This window comes from Phacochoerus africanus, chromosome 1 (genome assembly GCF_016906955.1).
Source record: "Phacochoerus africanus isolate WHEZ1 chromosome 1, ROS_Pafr_v1, whole genome shotgun sequence".
Lineage (NCBI taxonomy): Eukaryota > Metazoa > Chordata > Mammalia > Artiodactyla > Suidae > Phacochoerus > Phacochoerus africanus.
The window spans coordinates 216,432,813-216,447,481 of record NC_062544.1 but is presented as its reverse complement, the minus strand read 5'-3'; the positions used below and the strand labels follow the sequence as shown (position 1 = coordinate 216,447,481).

Here is a 14,669-nt window from a genome sequence, read left to right as displayed (position 1 = left end):
CAGAGTATAAGTCCACATGAACTGTTTAAGTAAAAATGCAAGTACATCAGAATCACCTGCAAAGCTCCACTGCATCAGAATCTCAAAGGTAGTGCCTAGGAAGCTATATTTTTAAGAACACATTTTGGATAGTTCTGATACTTGAGCAGTGAGTTTGGAGGAAAAAGAAATTAGTATGGGCTCAATTGGCCAAAGGAGGCATCTAGAGGAAGTGAGATTTCAATTGTATTTTAAAGGGTGAAAATAATTTGGATATTTGGGTATGGGGTGTTTCACAAAAGGAGAGATGTGAGCACACACATGGGGGTGGCAGTGAGCAAATAAGCATAGCATGAAATAACTTGGCCTGGAAGTGGATGGGATATGACAGTAAAGGATGCTTGGTGTGGGACAGTGGTGTGAAATAATAGGGCGAAAGGCAGGTTCGCACCAGTTAGGGGTAGGAGGGAGGTCCTTTGAATGCTAGAGTAAGGAGATTGGATTTTGCATTATAGATCATAGACAGCAACAATGACTGGGGGGAAATTAGAATGAGAGAACAACAGGGTGAAAGCAGTGTATTAGCACGGTGAACCTGGTGGAGGCAGATTGCTCAGTATAAAGAAGAAAACAGAGCCAGGGAGACCAGTGAGGGAATGAATAATGACAGTGATCTCGGCAGGATGGGCTGAGTGGTTCCTACTGGTAGCCCTGGAGAATAAAGGATGTATCTCAGAGTGCTTTGAGGAAAGAATGAGTGAATGGGCTCCGTGAGGGGAGGGATGAAGATGTGGGAAGTCAAGAGAAGGTAAGCAGTTTTCATAGAGAAGGCAAAGTAGTTTGAGATGCTGGTGGAACGTCAAGGGGGGCTGCTCATGTTGAATCCACAGGCACCACGTGACTAGGAATAAGCAGAGATTTAGGTATGCATTTGGGAGACAGTTTGACAGTGGGTTAAAATCACAGACTTTGGAGTGGTACAGACTTAGATTTGAGTCTTTAATATGCCAGCTTGACCTTGGCCAAGTTATTTCATCTCTCTGAATCTGTTCCTTCAGCTAGAGAAGGGTGGTGATGATGATATCTGCCACCTCCTGGGGCTGTTGGGAGGTTTGAGATAATGTGTGTAAAGCTCATTGTGCAGAACTGGGCCTGGTTATGTATTTATTCTTGTCAGTTATCAGGGAAGTTGAGGTTTGAGAGCACCCTGGGATAGAGGAAATGATGGATACTAGATTCCAAATTTATCTCCATCACTTACAAGCTGTGTGATCTTGGGCAATTTATTTCAGCTCTTCATACTGAGCTTTCATTGTTTGAACATGGAATTAACAATACCTTCTTTCGCATTATTATAAAGACTATATGAGGTAATCTGTGGATGAGCCTTGGCACAGGGCTTGGCATGTGAAACAGGAAATACGGTCTGTGTTGTTGAAACTGTGAGCTTGGATGGATTTTCAAATGGACAGAGCTGATGAATAAAAGGCAGAGAGCTGAGGGCTAAGAGTTGAGATTGTCACAGTAAAGGTCTGAGGGTCAGGAAGGAAAGCCACAAAGGGGCAGTCAGAGAAGTGAGAGGCGAGTGTGGATAAATCAGTGTCGATTTGAAGGGTGGGTGAGCTCTTGAAATTAGAGTGTTCCTGGTGTTTGTGGAATGCCAAGACTGGACATGGTGTGTTGAGGAAGAGAGCATGAGGGTACGAAAGCACCAGTTCCCCTGGGGGAATTTAGTGTTGGGGAGAGAACTATGAAAAGAGGGAGAGGCTGATCATGTCTGCAGCCAGATGATGTGCCCCTGAGAATGACCTTGTGCAGAGGCCAGAGGTGGTAGGTTTCAGAAAGGACTGCATCTGACCCAAGATCAAGGGAAGGATTGAGACTCAGAAAGGATGAGGTGATTTGTTTTCATGGTGGGTACAGACTTAGGGAAAAAGTAAAGGGGGCTAAAGAGGAAGAGGATGGGAGGGAAAACAAAGGCAGCAGGGGCAGAGCACACTTCTGAAAGTTTGGTGATGGTCGATAAAATGAAGGGAATTAGAAGTTGGAGCAACAGGGTTAAGAGGATCAACACTGGAATGAGGCTCCTGGGTTTGGATCTCGGCTCTGTCACTTACTAGCTTTGTGGCTTTGGACAAGTTAATTAACTTCTCTGTGCCTTAGTTTCCCAATCTGTAAAATGGAGATGCAAGTATTGAGGGTTGCCATTGGGGAGATAATTATGAGGTTACTAGGAGGCTTAAATGAGTTAACATGTGTAAACTGCTTAGAACAGTGCCCAGCACATAGCACCTGGCAAATGTAAGTTGCTGTCATTTTCATGGTCATCATTATCATTACTGCGGTTATTGAGAGACGCTGAAAATGAGAGACTGGAGAAAGGGAAGACCGGAAGAGACTATGTACACACAGTATGGATGCCACACCTCCCAAGGAGTCCTCTCCAACGCTACTGAGCATTCAGACCTAAAACCACTATAGGGAGTTCCCGTCATGGCTCAGCGGTTAATGAAGCCAACTAATATCCATGAGGAGACAGGTTTAATCCCTGGCTTTGTTCAGTGGGTTAAGGATCTGGCGTTGCCATGAGCTGTGAGCTGTGGTATAGGTCCATATGCCTCAGGCGCAGCCCTTAAAAAAAATAAAAGACTACCATCAGCCTCCTCTAGTGCTGAACCACTCACGATGATAGAACACGGGAGCTGTGGTTTCCCAGTACCATGGTCCTTGCAGCAGTCCAGCTCAGGTGCAAGGAGTCAAGATCCATGGCAGGCAGCTGCAGAAGCTGCAGTGGCTCAAAAATCCATGCTTCACCGGAGCCAGTATCTCTTATAACAACTCTATTGGTACAGCTTCCAGGGTTCCTGCAATGGACATGCCGGTTATGAGAGTTACCCCCTTCAGGGAAGACCAAGGACGGTGTCCTGGTCAGTTATTTATAGTTCATTAATAGTCCTTCCAGCCCAGACACAGCTTACCAATTGGGAGAGTTTTTACCACAGGCAACATGATTTAGTAACATGTTGGCACATACTGTCTTTATCTGTTTCCAGGGAAACAGGACTGGGTGTTAACTGAAGGTCAGATTAGCATGCACAAGGGGAAAGGGTTTTGTTAACTCCTTGCTCACAGTGGGACATTTACCTGTTTTATAGAGAAAATGGAGCATTTCTAGATGTGAGCCTCATGTTGGGATGTTAGATCTGAGGTCTGGAAATTGGGGAGTGGGGAAAATGGAGGGGGTAAGACACGTGTTAGGGGATGGATAGCATGTTTACAGGTCAGAGACACATCCTGGCCAGTGAAATTGTTTGGTGCCCTGGCTGATTCCTGAGGCTACAGTGCTGGGTTCTCCCAGGTAACCAAGCTGAGCCATCCTTCAGAACAGCTGGATTTATGATGAAAGATGAAAATGGTTTCTCTCTTATACCGTATATAAAAGTATGCCAGCTGACTTCCCAAAAGCCTAAAGGAAAGCAAGCAGAGCCCAGAACACCTTCTCTCCCTTGGTAGATGTTTACTGACAGTCTGCTGTCAGGCTCAAGTCCCAACCCCTCCCCTGTCTGTAGATACCAGTGTAGGGGCACTTCCAGAACTGCGCACTCCCTGTGGCCTGCAGACCTTACAAGGTACAGAAGAGGCGAGGGGTCCAACTCTCTTCACTGAGGAATTCTAGGAACCTAGAAACTAGGTCCAAATTTTGGGGCCCTTAGTTTTTTCTCTCTCCATCCTGCTTTGGAAAAGCAGGAAAGCTCAGTCCTTGGTGAGTGGATAATGAAAACCAAGGCTGAAGGGTTTTGAGTGTCCTGGGCCAGAATACATATGTGGGGTCTGTGTGTTGCCCTGTTTCCATGAGGACAGGTGCCTGGAATCAGAGTCCATGTGAAAGTGGAATTGTAAAGTGGGGAAATTTGCCCTTGGTTCTCACCCACGTCTCATTTTAGGGCCTCTTTCTGTCTTGGGCTCCTCTGCCACCCCATTTTAGGATCTCATCTCTGGGTCATGGCTTGCTTTCTTACTGAGCTGTTTCTGTGTCCAGGATAAACTATTTCCAGGAGGGGTTGCAGGAATAATGTATTTTATTTATTTATTTTTTGTTGTTGTTATTTGTTTGTGGGGTTTTTTTATAAATTTTTTTCATTGTTATTTCCCCAATACATTTTTTTTTCTACTGTACAGCATGGTGACCCAGTCACACATACATGTATACATTCTATTTTTCTCACATTATCATGCTCCATCATAAGTGACTAGACATAGTTCCCAGTGCTACACAGCAGGATCTCCTTGCTAATCCAACTTAGTAGGCATCTCTCCTGAGTGAAAATCTAAGAGCCAAAGGGATTGAGTCTCTAAGACTGAAAAGGTTGGGGTATGGCAGAGCAGGTAGGGAATGGGGAGTTTGGAAGCAAGGCGGGAGTGAGATCCCTGGTCAGGCCATACAGGGAGGGCAGGAGGGCACCAGCGCCCTCGGGTGTAACCCTGAGAGAGTGTACGGGTCTCTGAGTCCCATGTGGGCAAAGGCACCCCAGGGCCCTGAGCGTGTGTCAGGGTAGGGGCAGAGGGAGGGTGCATGGCTGTCTTCCAGGGGTGGTGGGCTGTGGATGTTTGTGTGGGAGCTGCAGCTGTGATTCCCATTAGCCCATGCGGATATCTCAGTAATGTGAACATAGCACAGTTTTAAATCCACACCTTTCATCTGTTTTGTGCTCTAAAAAGAAGTATTAGGGAAATGTGTGTAATAGAATGCACTTTATATTTAAAAATCTATCCAGTACATAGCACTTACCAAAGGATGAAACCATATCTATTTGAATCTCACTCTTACGCTAAGGTTGAAATAGTGTACCTGGTTATCCCCATTTTACAGATAAGAAAACTGAGGTTTAGATCATTAATGTAGCGTGTCAAAGCAGATCTGCACTAGAACCCAAGTCTCCTGATTTGAAGCCTCTGTTCTTTGCACTAGAACTCACAAAACATTTTATCATGGAATTGACTGCACGCCAAGTTTTCAGATGTGGCAAGGTTTTCTGATGAGGAGGTTGTTAGCTTTCTTTAGGGCACAGGCTTTCATTGTGGGTCACTGCAGTGTACAAGCAGGGTTCAGGGGACACAGGTGATGCTGACATGTGCACATTTAGGAAGGAGAATCCATTGGTTGTCTTTTGTCCTCTCAATCAAGTCATCAAACCTGGATATGAGCAACTTTACAACCAATACTATCTAAATGATAGACAGTATAAAATACCAACACTAGGTGTTAAGGTGGTTTGAAAGTTAAAACTCTAGATCAGATGATGATGCTAAATTTGGCAATGAAGGAAAATAAGCACAAGATCCTTATTTAATAAGCTTGTGCTATAAAATGTTTATGCTTTATTAAAAAATAGAACAGAACAATAATAACCTTTTAGCTATTCCCATCTTTAAAAGTAGAAGATTTCTGTTTATTTTCCTAATTTGCATTTAAATAGATTCTTTTTATTATGTGTTAAGAGCTAGATTTTTGTGTTTTCACTGTTTTAGCCAGCGTAAAAAAAAATTATGAAGCAAAACATGAAAAAAAAAACCCCAAGTAGCTTACATGCAACATCCATCTTCTTAATGAGACAAAACTATGTTGGTTTCCAAATAAAGAGATAAAATTTCATTATTTGGACAAGAACTTTCCTCCTGAAGAAATTTTGTTGTTATATTACATTTTGTTGAACCTACCATTTGTAGCTTCTCAAAAAAAAAAAAAAGCTCAAAATATTTGGAACCACTGTAGAGATATTTTCTTTAGTTTTTCTTTAGATTTTTGGGTCAGTCTAGTTCAAGTGTCTTTCACAGAGCCCAATTCACATAGCTCAAATCATGAAAGGTCCTGGAAGGGAACTTAGAAAGGGTCAGCTTGTCTGGAGATTAGCCACCCACGAGCCTGTGGCCAACTCACTCATGCATTCATTCTTTCATTCGCTTAAGTATTTATTGCGAGAAATGAAGCTATTTGAATCAGCTGTCCCCAGGCCCTGATGGAGGCAAGGGTGAGAAGGAGAGGAGGGGCCTTGGTATTAGACCGTGTGTGGCCCCATGTGAGGGACAGGGTCTTACAACAATCAGAGCCCCGCAGTGCTGCCTTTTAGTGGGCAGCTGCTCTGCAGAGCCCAGGCAGAGGAGGTCCTACAGTCACATGCAAAAGTCAGGGCAGTGTCCCAAAAGCCTGGATCAACAGACACTCAGGGAATATGTCTTGGGTGGAATGAATGTAGCCCACTGGGTGTATTTCACTTCTCTGAACCTGTTTTGCATCTATCAAATGGCCCAGTGGAGGCAGTGAGATGATGTGTGCAAAGGATGTTTTGAACTCTAAAGCACCAGACAGATGTCAGGACTGAGAGTAAGAATGTCTTTCTCTGCCTATCAAAAACAATGCCAATTTTCTCATTGACATTTCTTTTATTCAAAAGCTATAAATGTAAGTAGTAGCAGTGAATATGCATTCTGATCTAGGAGACTCAATAAAATGAATTTTTATTTGAATGGAAAAAAATACATTCCATACGTTTCCAGATTGAGCTTATTGGTAAACCAAGATGCTTATGGGAACCGCTTAACCCTTGTAAATGAGGAGAAGCCCAGAAATGAAGAGACTTGCCCACAGCCCCATGGCTAGTTAATGACAGAGCCAGGCCCAGAAGCAGCCAGGCCCAGTCCTCACCCCACTTTGCACACACGCACGTGGAGTGCACACATGCATACATACACACATGCATATGTGCACGTGCAGCCAGTTCCACTGAATGCAGCAGAAATGCTGGTGACCCTTGCAGGCAGCCAGACTCAGAAAGGTGAGATTATATGCAGTCAGCAGCTGATTCAGGCCCAGAGAAGAGTTGAGACTTTTCCTAGGAAGGAGCCATGTTGGAGAGACCCTGGTTCCCAATATCATGTGGACTGTCTGGCCCCTACAGCAGGTCTTTTTCTCTGTGCCTGAGATGTGTGTCACCTCTTTGGAGCACTGCCTCCAACCTAGCTAAACGTTCCCAGAATGTGTGGCCACTAGAGATAGCTCGTGTGCTCCAGTACAGAAGGCAGATGGGCACAATGGCCTGGGTGCGGACCTCAAGGTGAGAAGTCAGTTGGCGAGGTGTATGGTTCCTCCAGCTCTCTCCAGTCCTGCCTGCCTTTTACTTACTGTTGTTATTGCTTTCCTCCCTAATTGGCCTGTGTTCAGCAATCCTTGCTCTCTGCAGTCCAGCGGGGGCCTGGCGCCGGGCAATCTAATCATTCCAGGGCTAGCACATAACTCTCTGCTTATTAGCATATCTAAATAGTCATGTAACAGAAAATACAGGGAAGGTCACTTCTAGGCCACTGGGAAAGCCAAGAAAGTATAAGGAGTGAGCCCTTTTCATCACAAGTTCCAAGGGCTGCAGGCATTTCAGAATTTCATTAACTTTATTGATTCTTTTGTCAACAAGGAAAAGAGATGAGAAATTATTTTAAAATGGGGTTGAAAGGCAGAATGTTAAAGAACAGAAATTACATGATGAGATTGTTTTCACCTCCTGGGGCACTTCTTTCCCCTCTTGTCCATAATAATAATTTTTTAAAGCCCTGGCTGCATGCTTATGGTATGGCGTTGGCTATGGCTTGCAGATCCATGGTGGGCACACCACAGATACCCACCCAGCCTCCGCAAGTGCCCCAAGCCTGGATCATCCTCTGACACTCAAAAGTGAAGAATGATACTCTAGCTCCTTGTCTGTGTAGTTATCCAGGAGCTGGATCATTCAAAAGGAGAGTCATCTCCAAATCATGACCATTTCCTTGGGAAGATGACTTGTTTGTGCTGGAGTGTGTGAGTTGTTATAGCCTCCATGTCTCTCACCTGACCTCCAGGCGTAGAATCTAACTACTGCCCATAGGACAGCTCTGCATGAAGCTCTTTCAAGCCTCTCAAACTCAGCATCCTAAAGGGAGACTGCTGCCTCTGCCCCTCACCCCTACCCCAGCTTCTTACCTCCCTGTGAGGAGGTGCCTGGTGGCACCTTCTCTTACAAGGACCCAGGGTGCCATGTCAGACACCTGGTTGTCTTCCCTCACTCAGCTCTTCCTCATGCTCCCTCCCCAAACAGTTGAGAGTCCCCAGACCCTTCCTAGTAGCTCTCACTCTGCCTGCTTCTCAGACTCCACTGCCACCCCCACATCTGGGTTTCCAGGTTCTCACCCTTGCCCCCAAGATTACTGTAACAGCCTCCTAATCATTTCCCTGCTCTGTCTCTGTCTCTCTCCATCCAGTCCACACCCCATGCTGTTCTCAGAGCTCAGCGTGCTTCTCTGCTCCGCTTATAACCTTCCACTGACATCTCACAGCCTACAGGGTATATATATATATATATATATATATATATATATATATATATATGGTCCAGGTGTCCTCAAGCCTGTGTCCAGGGCTCTCCATGGTCCCATCTACTTCCCCAGCCACATCTTCTCTTTCCATCAGGCTCCAGAAGCACAGCAGTGGTCCCTTCAGAGTGCTCCACACACTGAGCTGCCCCGCAGTTCTGTCCCTTTGCCCAGAGCTCACATCCCACCCATCTTCACCTGGCTAATTCCTACTTGAGCCAAGGCTCAACTCAAGTGTCACTCCTCTGGAAAGCCTTCTGTCTTCTTCCCTGTCTCCACATCATCAAGAGTAGCTGCCCCTTTGATACACTGTATTGACCTTTACTTTGATTTCTTTTTTGAGTTGTGATTTTAATCGTCATATGCCAAGTTGTACTAACACTGGATCTGAGTCCATATCTGCTTTCCACCCTGGCTTTTAAGCCACTTCAACTCAAGAACCACATGCTAGTCATTTTTGCCTTGAGCAGTGCCTGGTGTATAATGAGTATCTGATAAATGTTGGTTAAAAGTAACTAAAAAAGTAAATTCACTTTTCTCTCTAAAGGGGGAGAAATGGAATGAGGCTAAGGTTCTGCCTCCAGGAAGCTGACATGATCTTTGCATGTTCTCAGCCTGTATCTTTGCTCAGTTCCTCACTGCTCTACTCTGCAACTGAGCTGCAGCCTTTAACTCATGCCAAATTATGGAGCATGAGTTCCAAGTATGGCAGTCTTCTTCTCCAAAGGTTTCACACCTTTCCTGGCCATGTCATTTGACTACTCTGGGTAGAAAATCGCAGAAAGTCCAACTTATACCAACTTAAGTAATAAAGAAAATTTCTTGACTCAGGTACTAGAATGTCCAGAGACAAAGTGGAGATCAGGCAAGGCTCAATCAGGGCTCTGCCTGTTTTCTGGCTGCAGCAATTTGAGGTGCAGAGCCATAATGACAGTATCTGAGGAAGAGAAGTTGTATCTAAAGAACTACAGTTCCCAGAAGCTTCCAGAAAACTCCCCCTCATGTTTTATTGTACTGAATTGGATAACATTCCTGTTTCTGAGACAGTCCCATTGGCTGGGAAATGTCACACACTGACTGGCTTAGATCTGGTGTCCTGAGGAGGGATAGCCCTTAGCGTGACCAGGCTCTCACTTGGAACTGGGCCTCTGGTCAGCTCCCCTTGAAGTGAAGGGGTTGCCTGAGGGAGAGATGGAAAACTAAATGAAAACCAGATACACAGCCAGTGGGAGGAAAATGGCCCCATGCCCACTCTGCCAGGCAGTGTTTACCCTTAAAATCCTCCTCTTCTGGTTCCTGTTGGGTCTTAGCGGAAACCCTGGAATTGTGAGGCTGTGGAGTCACAAGAGTTGATTTCATTCCAAGTCAACTCAACAGGGTCTGGCAGGGAAAGTGAGGTGGGGGCACCTTAGAATGCCCTGAGGCTTACGACAAGGCTTGTAAGAGGGGAATAGATGAAACCTCCTGCTCGTCCTCTCATCACCTGTCCCTGAAGCAAGCGTGGAGCCCTTTTGATGCTTTTTCTAAAAGTAGCTCAGGACAGTGAACTGCCTCCTCCCCCTCTCCTTGGTTCTCTTACTCGTTTTGTCTTTTTCCCTTAGTCTCTTCAAGAAACAGAGGGTGATGGTGGGTCCTTGTGCACAGAGGGAGGGCTCCCCTGGGAAGCCAGGTCATGGACCACCCCCACCTTGAGCAGGATAACTGGTCCTCACTGGGCACCAGCAGGGGGGCTGTTTTTCTTTCAGCAGCTCTGAAAGTTTCTCGCTGTAGGACACATAACCCTCCTGATTACTCTGTGCCTTCCTTTCCCCCTAGATGTTCGACTGGATAAGCCACAACAAGGAATTATTCCTTCAGAGCCATACGGAGATTGGAGTCAGCTACCAGCATGCCCTAGACCTCCAGACACAGCACAATCACTTTGCCATGAACTCCATGGTAAGTGGAGGGCCTGTTCTCTGGGGGCAGGAGAAATGAGGGTGGGGGGACAAGGTTGAGGTGGGGAGGACAGAAACAAACTTCCAACCTGAGTAAGAATGAGAAACTCTGAACAAGCTTGGCCCCCTTAGCATTCATTCCATTTGCCAGGATGGGGACGTGAACAGGACACGTGTCCAGCCGGCTCTTCCTTCAGCAGATTATAGCCCCATCTCTGCCTCCAGACCCTGCTTTACATAGTGAAAGGAACATGCTTGGGTTGTAGACACATTAAGCCCAGTGCAAGAATAGAAGAGAGTCCCCAGTTCCACTCCACTGACTTAACCACCCAGAGTGTGTGAGTCACTGAGCTGGGACAGAGAGGGACCTCGGGCTGTGGCACATTGGAAACGGTTGAGTGAACGGGGCTGTTTAGACTAGGAAAGAGGAGCCTCACTGGACACAGCTATGTGATGGGCTACCTGGGAGAGATGAGGGCAGAACTTCTTTGTGTTGGTCTAGGGGGCAGAACTGTCCAGGGGACAGCAGTTGGAGGGGGAGGCGGGCTGTGGCTCGGGAGGTAGGGTGTGTTAGAAGTTAGTGAGCTCCCATGATGGGGAGAGTCCAAGCAGATGTTGAATTCAGAGAGGGATATTTGCTAGCCGGGTGGCCGTAGGAAATTTACTTCTCTGTACTTCGGTTTCTCACTGAAATGATAATAGCTACCTTATAAACTTGTGAGGATTCAATGGGTTAATTGTAAGGTGGTTGGAGATGTGCCTGGTATAGAGTCTGTTATCAGTAAATATTGGTATTATGATAATGATGATGGTGGTGATCTAGGAGTCCAGTCTGGCTAACACCTGTGATTTCTCTTAAAACTTTAGCATTTGGGATGCTCTTTTTCCCACGTGATCACCCAAAACTTTGAAATCTTGTCTGCCCCTGGAGCCCATTGTACTTGAAAGTATGCCTTGATGTGTCTCTCTCTCCCCTGTCAGCTCTTCCACCTTATACTCCTGGTCCAAAAGAATAGCGCCACCATGCCCCACATATCTGAACATCTAAAACATCATTTCAGCCGGTGATACTGGGAGGGGGCAGATGTTAGAAAAAAATAAGCACAGAGGATCACAGAGCCCAGGAAGTAAGACATTCTTATTCTGCCGAGTTGTTTTAACTATGTTAGACACTGGACTTAACACACTGAAGAAAAAATAATTCTGGCCTTAAGTTTCCAGTGTCTAATTGGGGAGATAACTCAGACCATCATAATGCAGCTTGATAGGTGCAGTGACAGAGAGATGCTGAGTGAACTAAGAACCTCACAGCCTCAGTGGTTTAAAACAACAGGGGTTTACTTCTTGCTCCAGCCACTTGCCCCTCACTGACTGGTGGGGGCTCTGCTTATCACAGTCACTCAGGGACCCGGGCTGATGAAACAGCCATTGTCTCAGATGTTGCCACCGCCTCACCAGACAGGGGACGTAGCTGAACACATGCTGGCTCTGACACCTCCTGCCTAGAAGGGACCAGGCAGGAAAAACAGCAATATTGATTCTGTTATCAATTTTGGCCACAGCAGACCTATATCTTCATCTAAATGTAAAGACTTGCCCCCTCCAACTAATCTTTTATAATTATGTCTCATCCCTGTCTTGCTTTAGTCACAGAGGAGCAAAGCAATTGATCACAAGTGATTAAGAATGTGAACTCAGATCTAGTCAGGTTTGATTACCTGTGTGCCTTGTGGATTTCCCCCGGTGAATCTTCCAAATTCTGTGCCAGAATTTTCATGTCACCCAACTGCCTGGCCCTAAGGCAGACAAACTCCTTTTAATAAGAAGCAAAGACAAACATAATTAGGGAGGTAAGTCTGCTACCAACCTTCTCAAAACAATGAACTACAAAGTTAAATAGAGCCTTTGGCTTTGAATATCTGCACCACTGCCCTTCTCTGTTAATATGGATAACTGAGAGTTAATGACACATCAAAAACCTTTCCTCTGACGACTTTACTTTTGAAGTCTCCATTTTCAGGACAGAAAAAAATGAGGGAGGAAATTTACTGAAGGGAAGCATCTTCTGGAGCTGGGAGAGAGGGAAGAAGAGGTTTAATATATAACAGCCAATTAGCATGTTCCAGCCCATCTCACTAGTTCCCAGGGCTGTGAGTGCCTGCAGTGCTGGGAGGCCTGTTTAGCCTGATTAGACTGGTTCCTCTCTCTGGCTGCAGGGCAGGGGAAGGGAAATCCCAGGTTTGTTTAATCAAATTGCCCAAACCAGTGCTTAATGAACACGCCCCATGCCTTTGTTAACTGGGAGGTTTCCAGGTGTGTTATTAAAAGGAACTTCCATGAAGAGGGATGTCAGCATTCCAAACAGGTGAGAGGAGGGAAGCACAGACTCCTTACTTCTGGCCTGAGTGATGAACGGTGCTGCCAAGAAACAGATGAATACGAGCAGCAACTGCTGGAGCCTATGAACTGCAGGAATGATCACTTACTCAGGGGAAGTGGGACTGTGGATTGTTTTGTAAATTCGCTGAGGCCTTTCCTTTTCAGTTCTTGGGAATTACACACACACTTATACATATGCCCACACATCTGTCCATGTAAAGGTCCACGTGGGTGCGTAGGTGGCATGCTTTGTTTTGGGCTACAGGTGAGTTCTTTGCTATTGCAACCTGTTTTACCACAGAAATAGGCCAGTGATTCCTTACTTTTCAGGGAGGTCACAGACCCCTTTGGAATCTAATGGATATTGTGGGTCCTCTCTCCAGAGAAACGTATGTGGACAACTTTTTAAAGATAATTTCAGAGGATTCAAGAGAATCCTAAAGCCTGTCAATCAACCTTCCCAATTTAAGATCCCAAGAACCTTATGACTTCTTTCTTCACTCATTCCACTAATAATTAAGGGTCAGACGTTGTGCTGGATGTTGAGTGGTGAACAGAAGAGAGATTCTGGTAGAGAGATAGATGATATTTAATTTCATAAGTAAATATGTAATTGGAAATCAGTGTCTTATGTTGGAAGGGTAAGTAAGGGCTGCTATGATGGAGTATAACAAAAGGGGCTCCATTTATTTATTTGTTCATTTTTCTCTTTATGGCTGTACCTGTGACATGTAGAAGTTCCCGGGCCAGGGGTCGAATTTGAGCTGCAGCTGAGGCCAACCCCAGAGCCACAGCAATGCCAGATCCGAGCCACATCTGCGACCTATACCACAGCTTGCGGCAACGCCATATCCTTAACCCACTGAGTGAGGCCAGGGATCAAACCTTCGTTCTCACAGAGAAAACGTTGAGCCCTTAACCTGCTGAGCCACAACAGGAACTCCAAGGGCTCCATTTAAATGAGAGGATGTCAGGTGCATTTTCTAATCAATAATCAGTATTGACTTAATGCTCATTGTTCATTCATTGATAGTAATTAATGATCTGTGAATTAACTATATAATATACCAGTTTGTAATTTAAAGAAGCACCAGGTATATTGTTTGGTTAATGAAAATGATCAACTTATAACTTATCTGTTTTTTAAGTTTTGTTTTCATATATATAGTTTTACATACCAGTTAAAGACTCAACTACAGCTGAGGTGACCATTACTGAGAAATGACTGCATACCATTAAATCATGGAAGAAAAATCAGATTTTTCCTAAATTTTTTCTATAAATTGGCCCAATAAAGACTATCAATGATTAACCTGTGAAGAGTGTGGAATAATGCCCCACTGAGAATGGCCCATGAGCAACTCTGAAAGAAAAAGGCTGAAATTGGTTAATCTTTGCATTTTTTTTTTCAGTTTCCACTAGAGAATCCTATTCTTTTGATCTTTAATAATAACAACAGTAACTCACCTACTAAATCTAGTAGGAAAATACTTTCTGGCTTCACCTACTAAACCTAGTAGGAAAATATTTTCTGATCTTTAATAATAACAACTGTAACTCACCTACTAAACCTAGTAGGAAAATGCTTTCTGGCTTTAGGTTTCCTGAGCTCTCTGGCACCCTCCCCTTTCAAATTCTGCCTTCTGTTGTGGAAGGCTTGCTCACAAATTCTCCTTCCCCTGAGCATGGCCTCCTCCTCTGATGGCAGTGTGGGCAGATGGAAGTAGAGTCAGGTTGTAATACACAACAGAACAATCATGTAGCCATCTATGCTCTTGTTCCTCATGAAAAGACACTCACTGGAGTATGTACAAACATAACAGTCTTATTTACAATTTTAATTAGCCTGTTCTTTGGGAAAAAAATAGTTAATGGTTTCTGTCTAGAGTTTTAAAATATGAAATGATATTCATTTTCTATTATGACTGTAAGGACTCACATTAGTGATAACTGTGTGCAGCTGGGCAGTAGGAAGCC

At 44.9% G+C, this 14,669-nt stretch overlaps 1 protein-coding gene across 4 annotated transcripts in view; it reads left to right on the top strand.

Annotated features, from left to right (window-relative positions):
* Positions 1 to 14,669, top strand: part of KALRN (kalirin RhoGEF kinase) — a 697,683-nt gene that overhangs the window by 248,563 nt on the left and 434,451 nt on the right. For all 4 annotated transcript variants that reach the window (XM_047790542.1, XM_047790550.1, XM_047790490.1 and 1 more), the window contains exon 6: positions 10,192 to 10,314. In XM_047790542.1, coding sequence (XP_047646498.1) covers positions 10,192 to 10,314 — 123 coding nt within the window. The remainder of the gene's footprint in view (positions 1 to 10,191; positions 10,315 to 14,669) is intronic.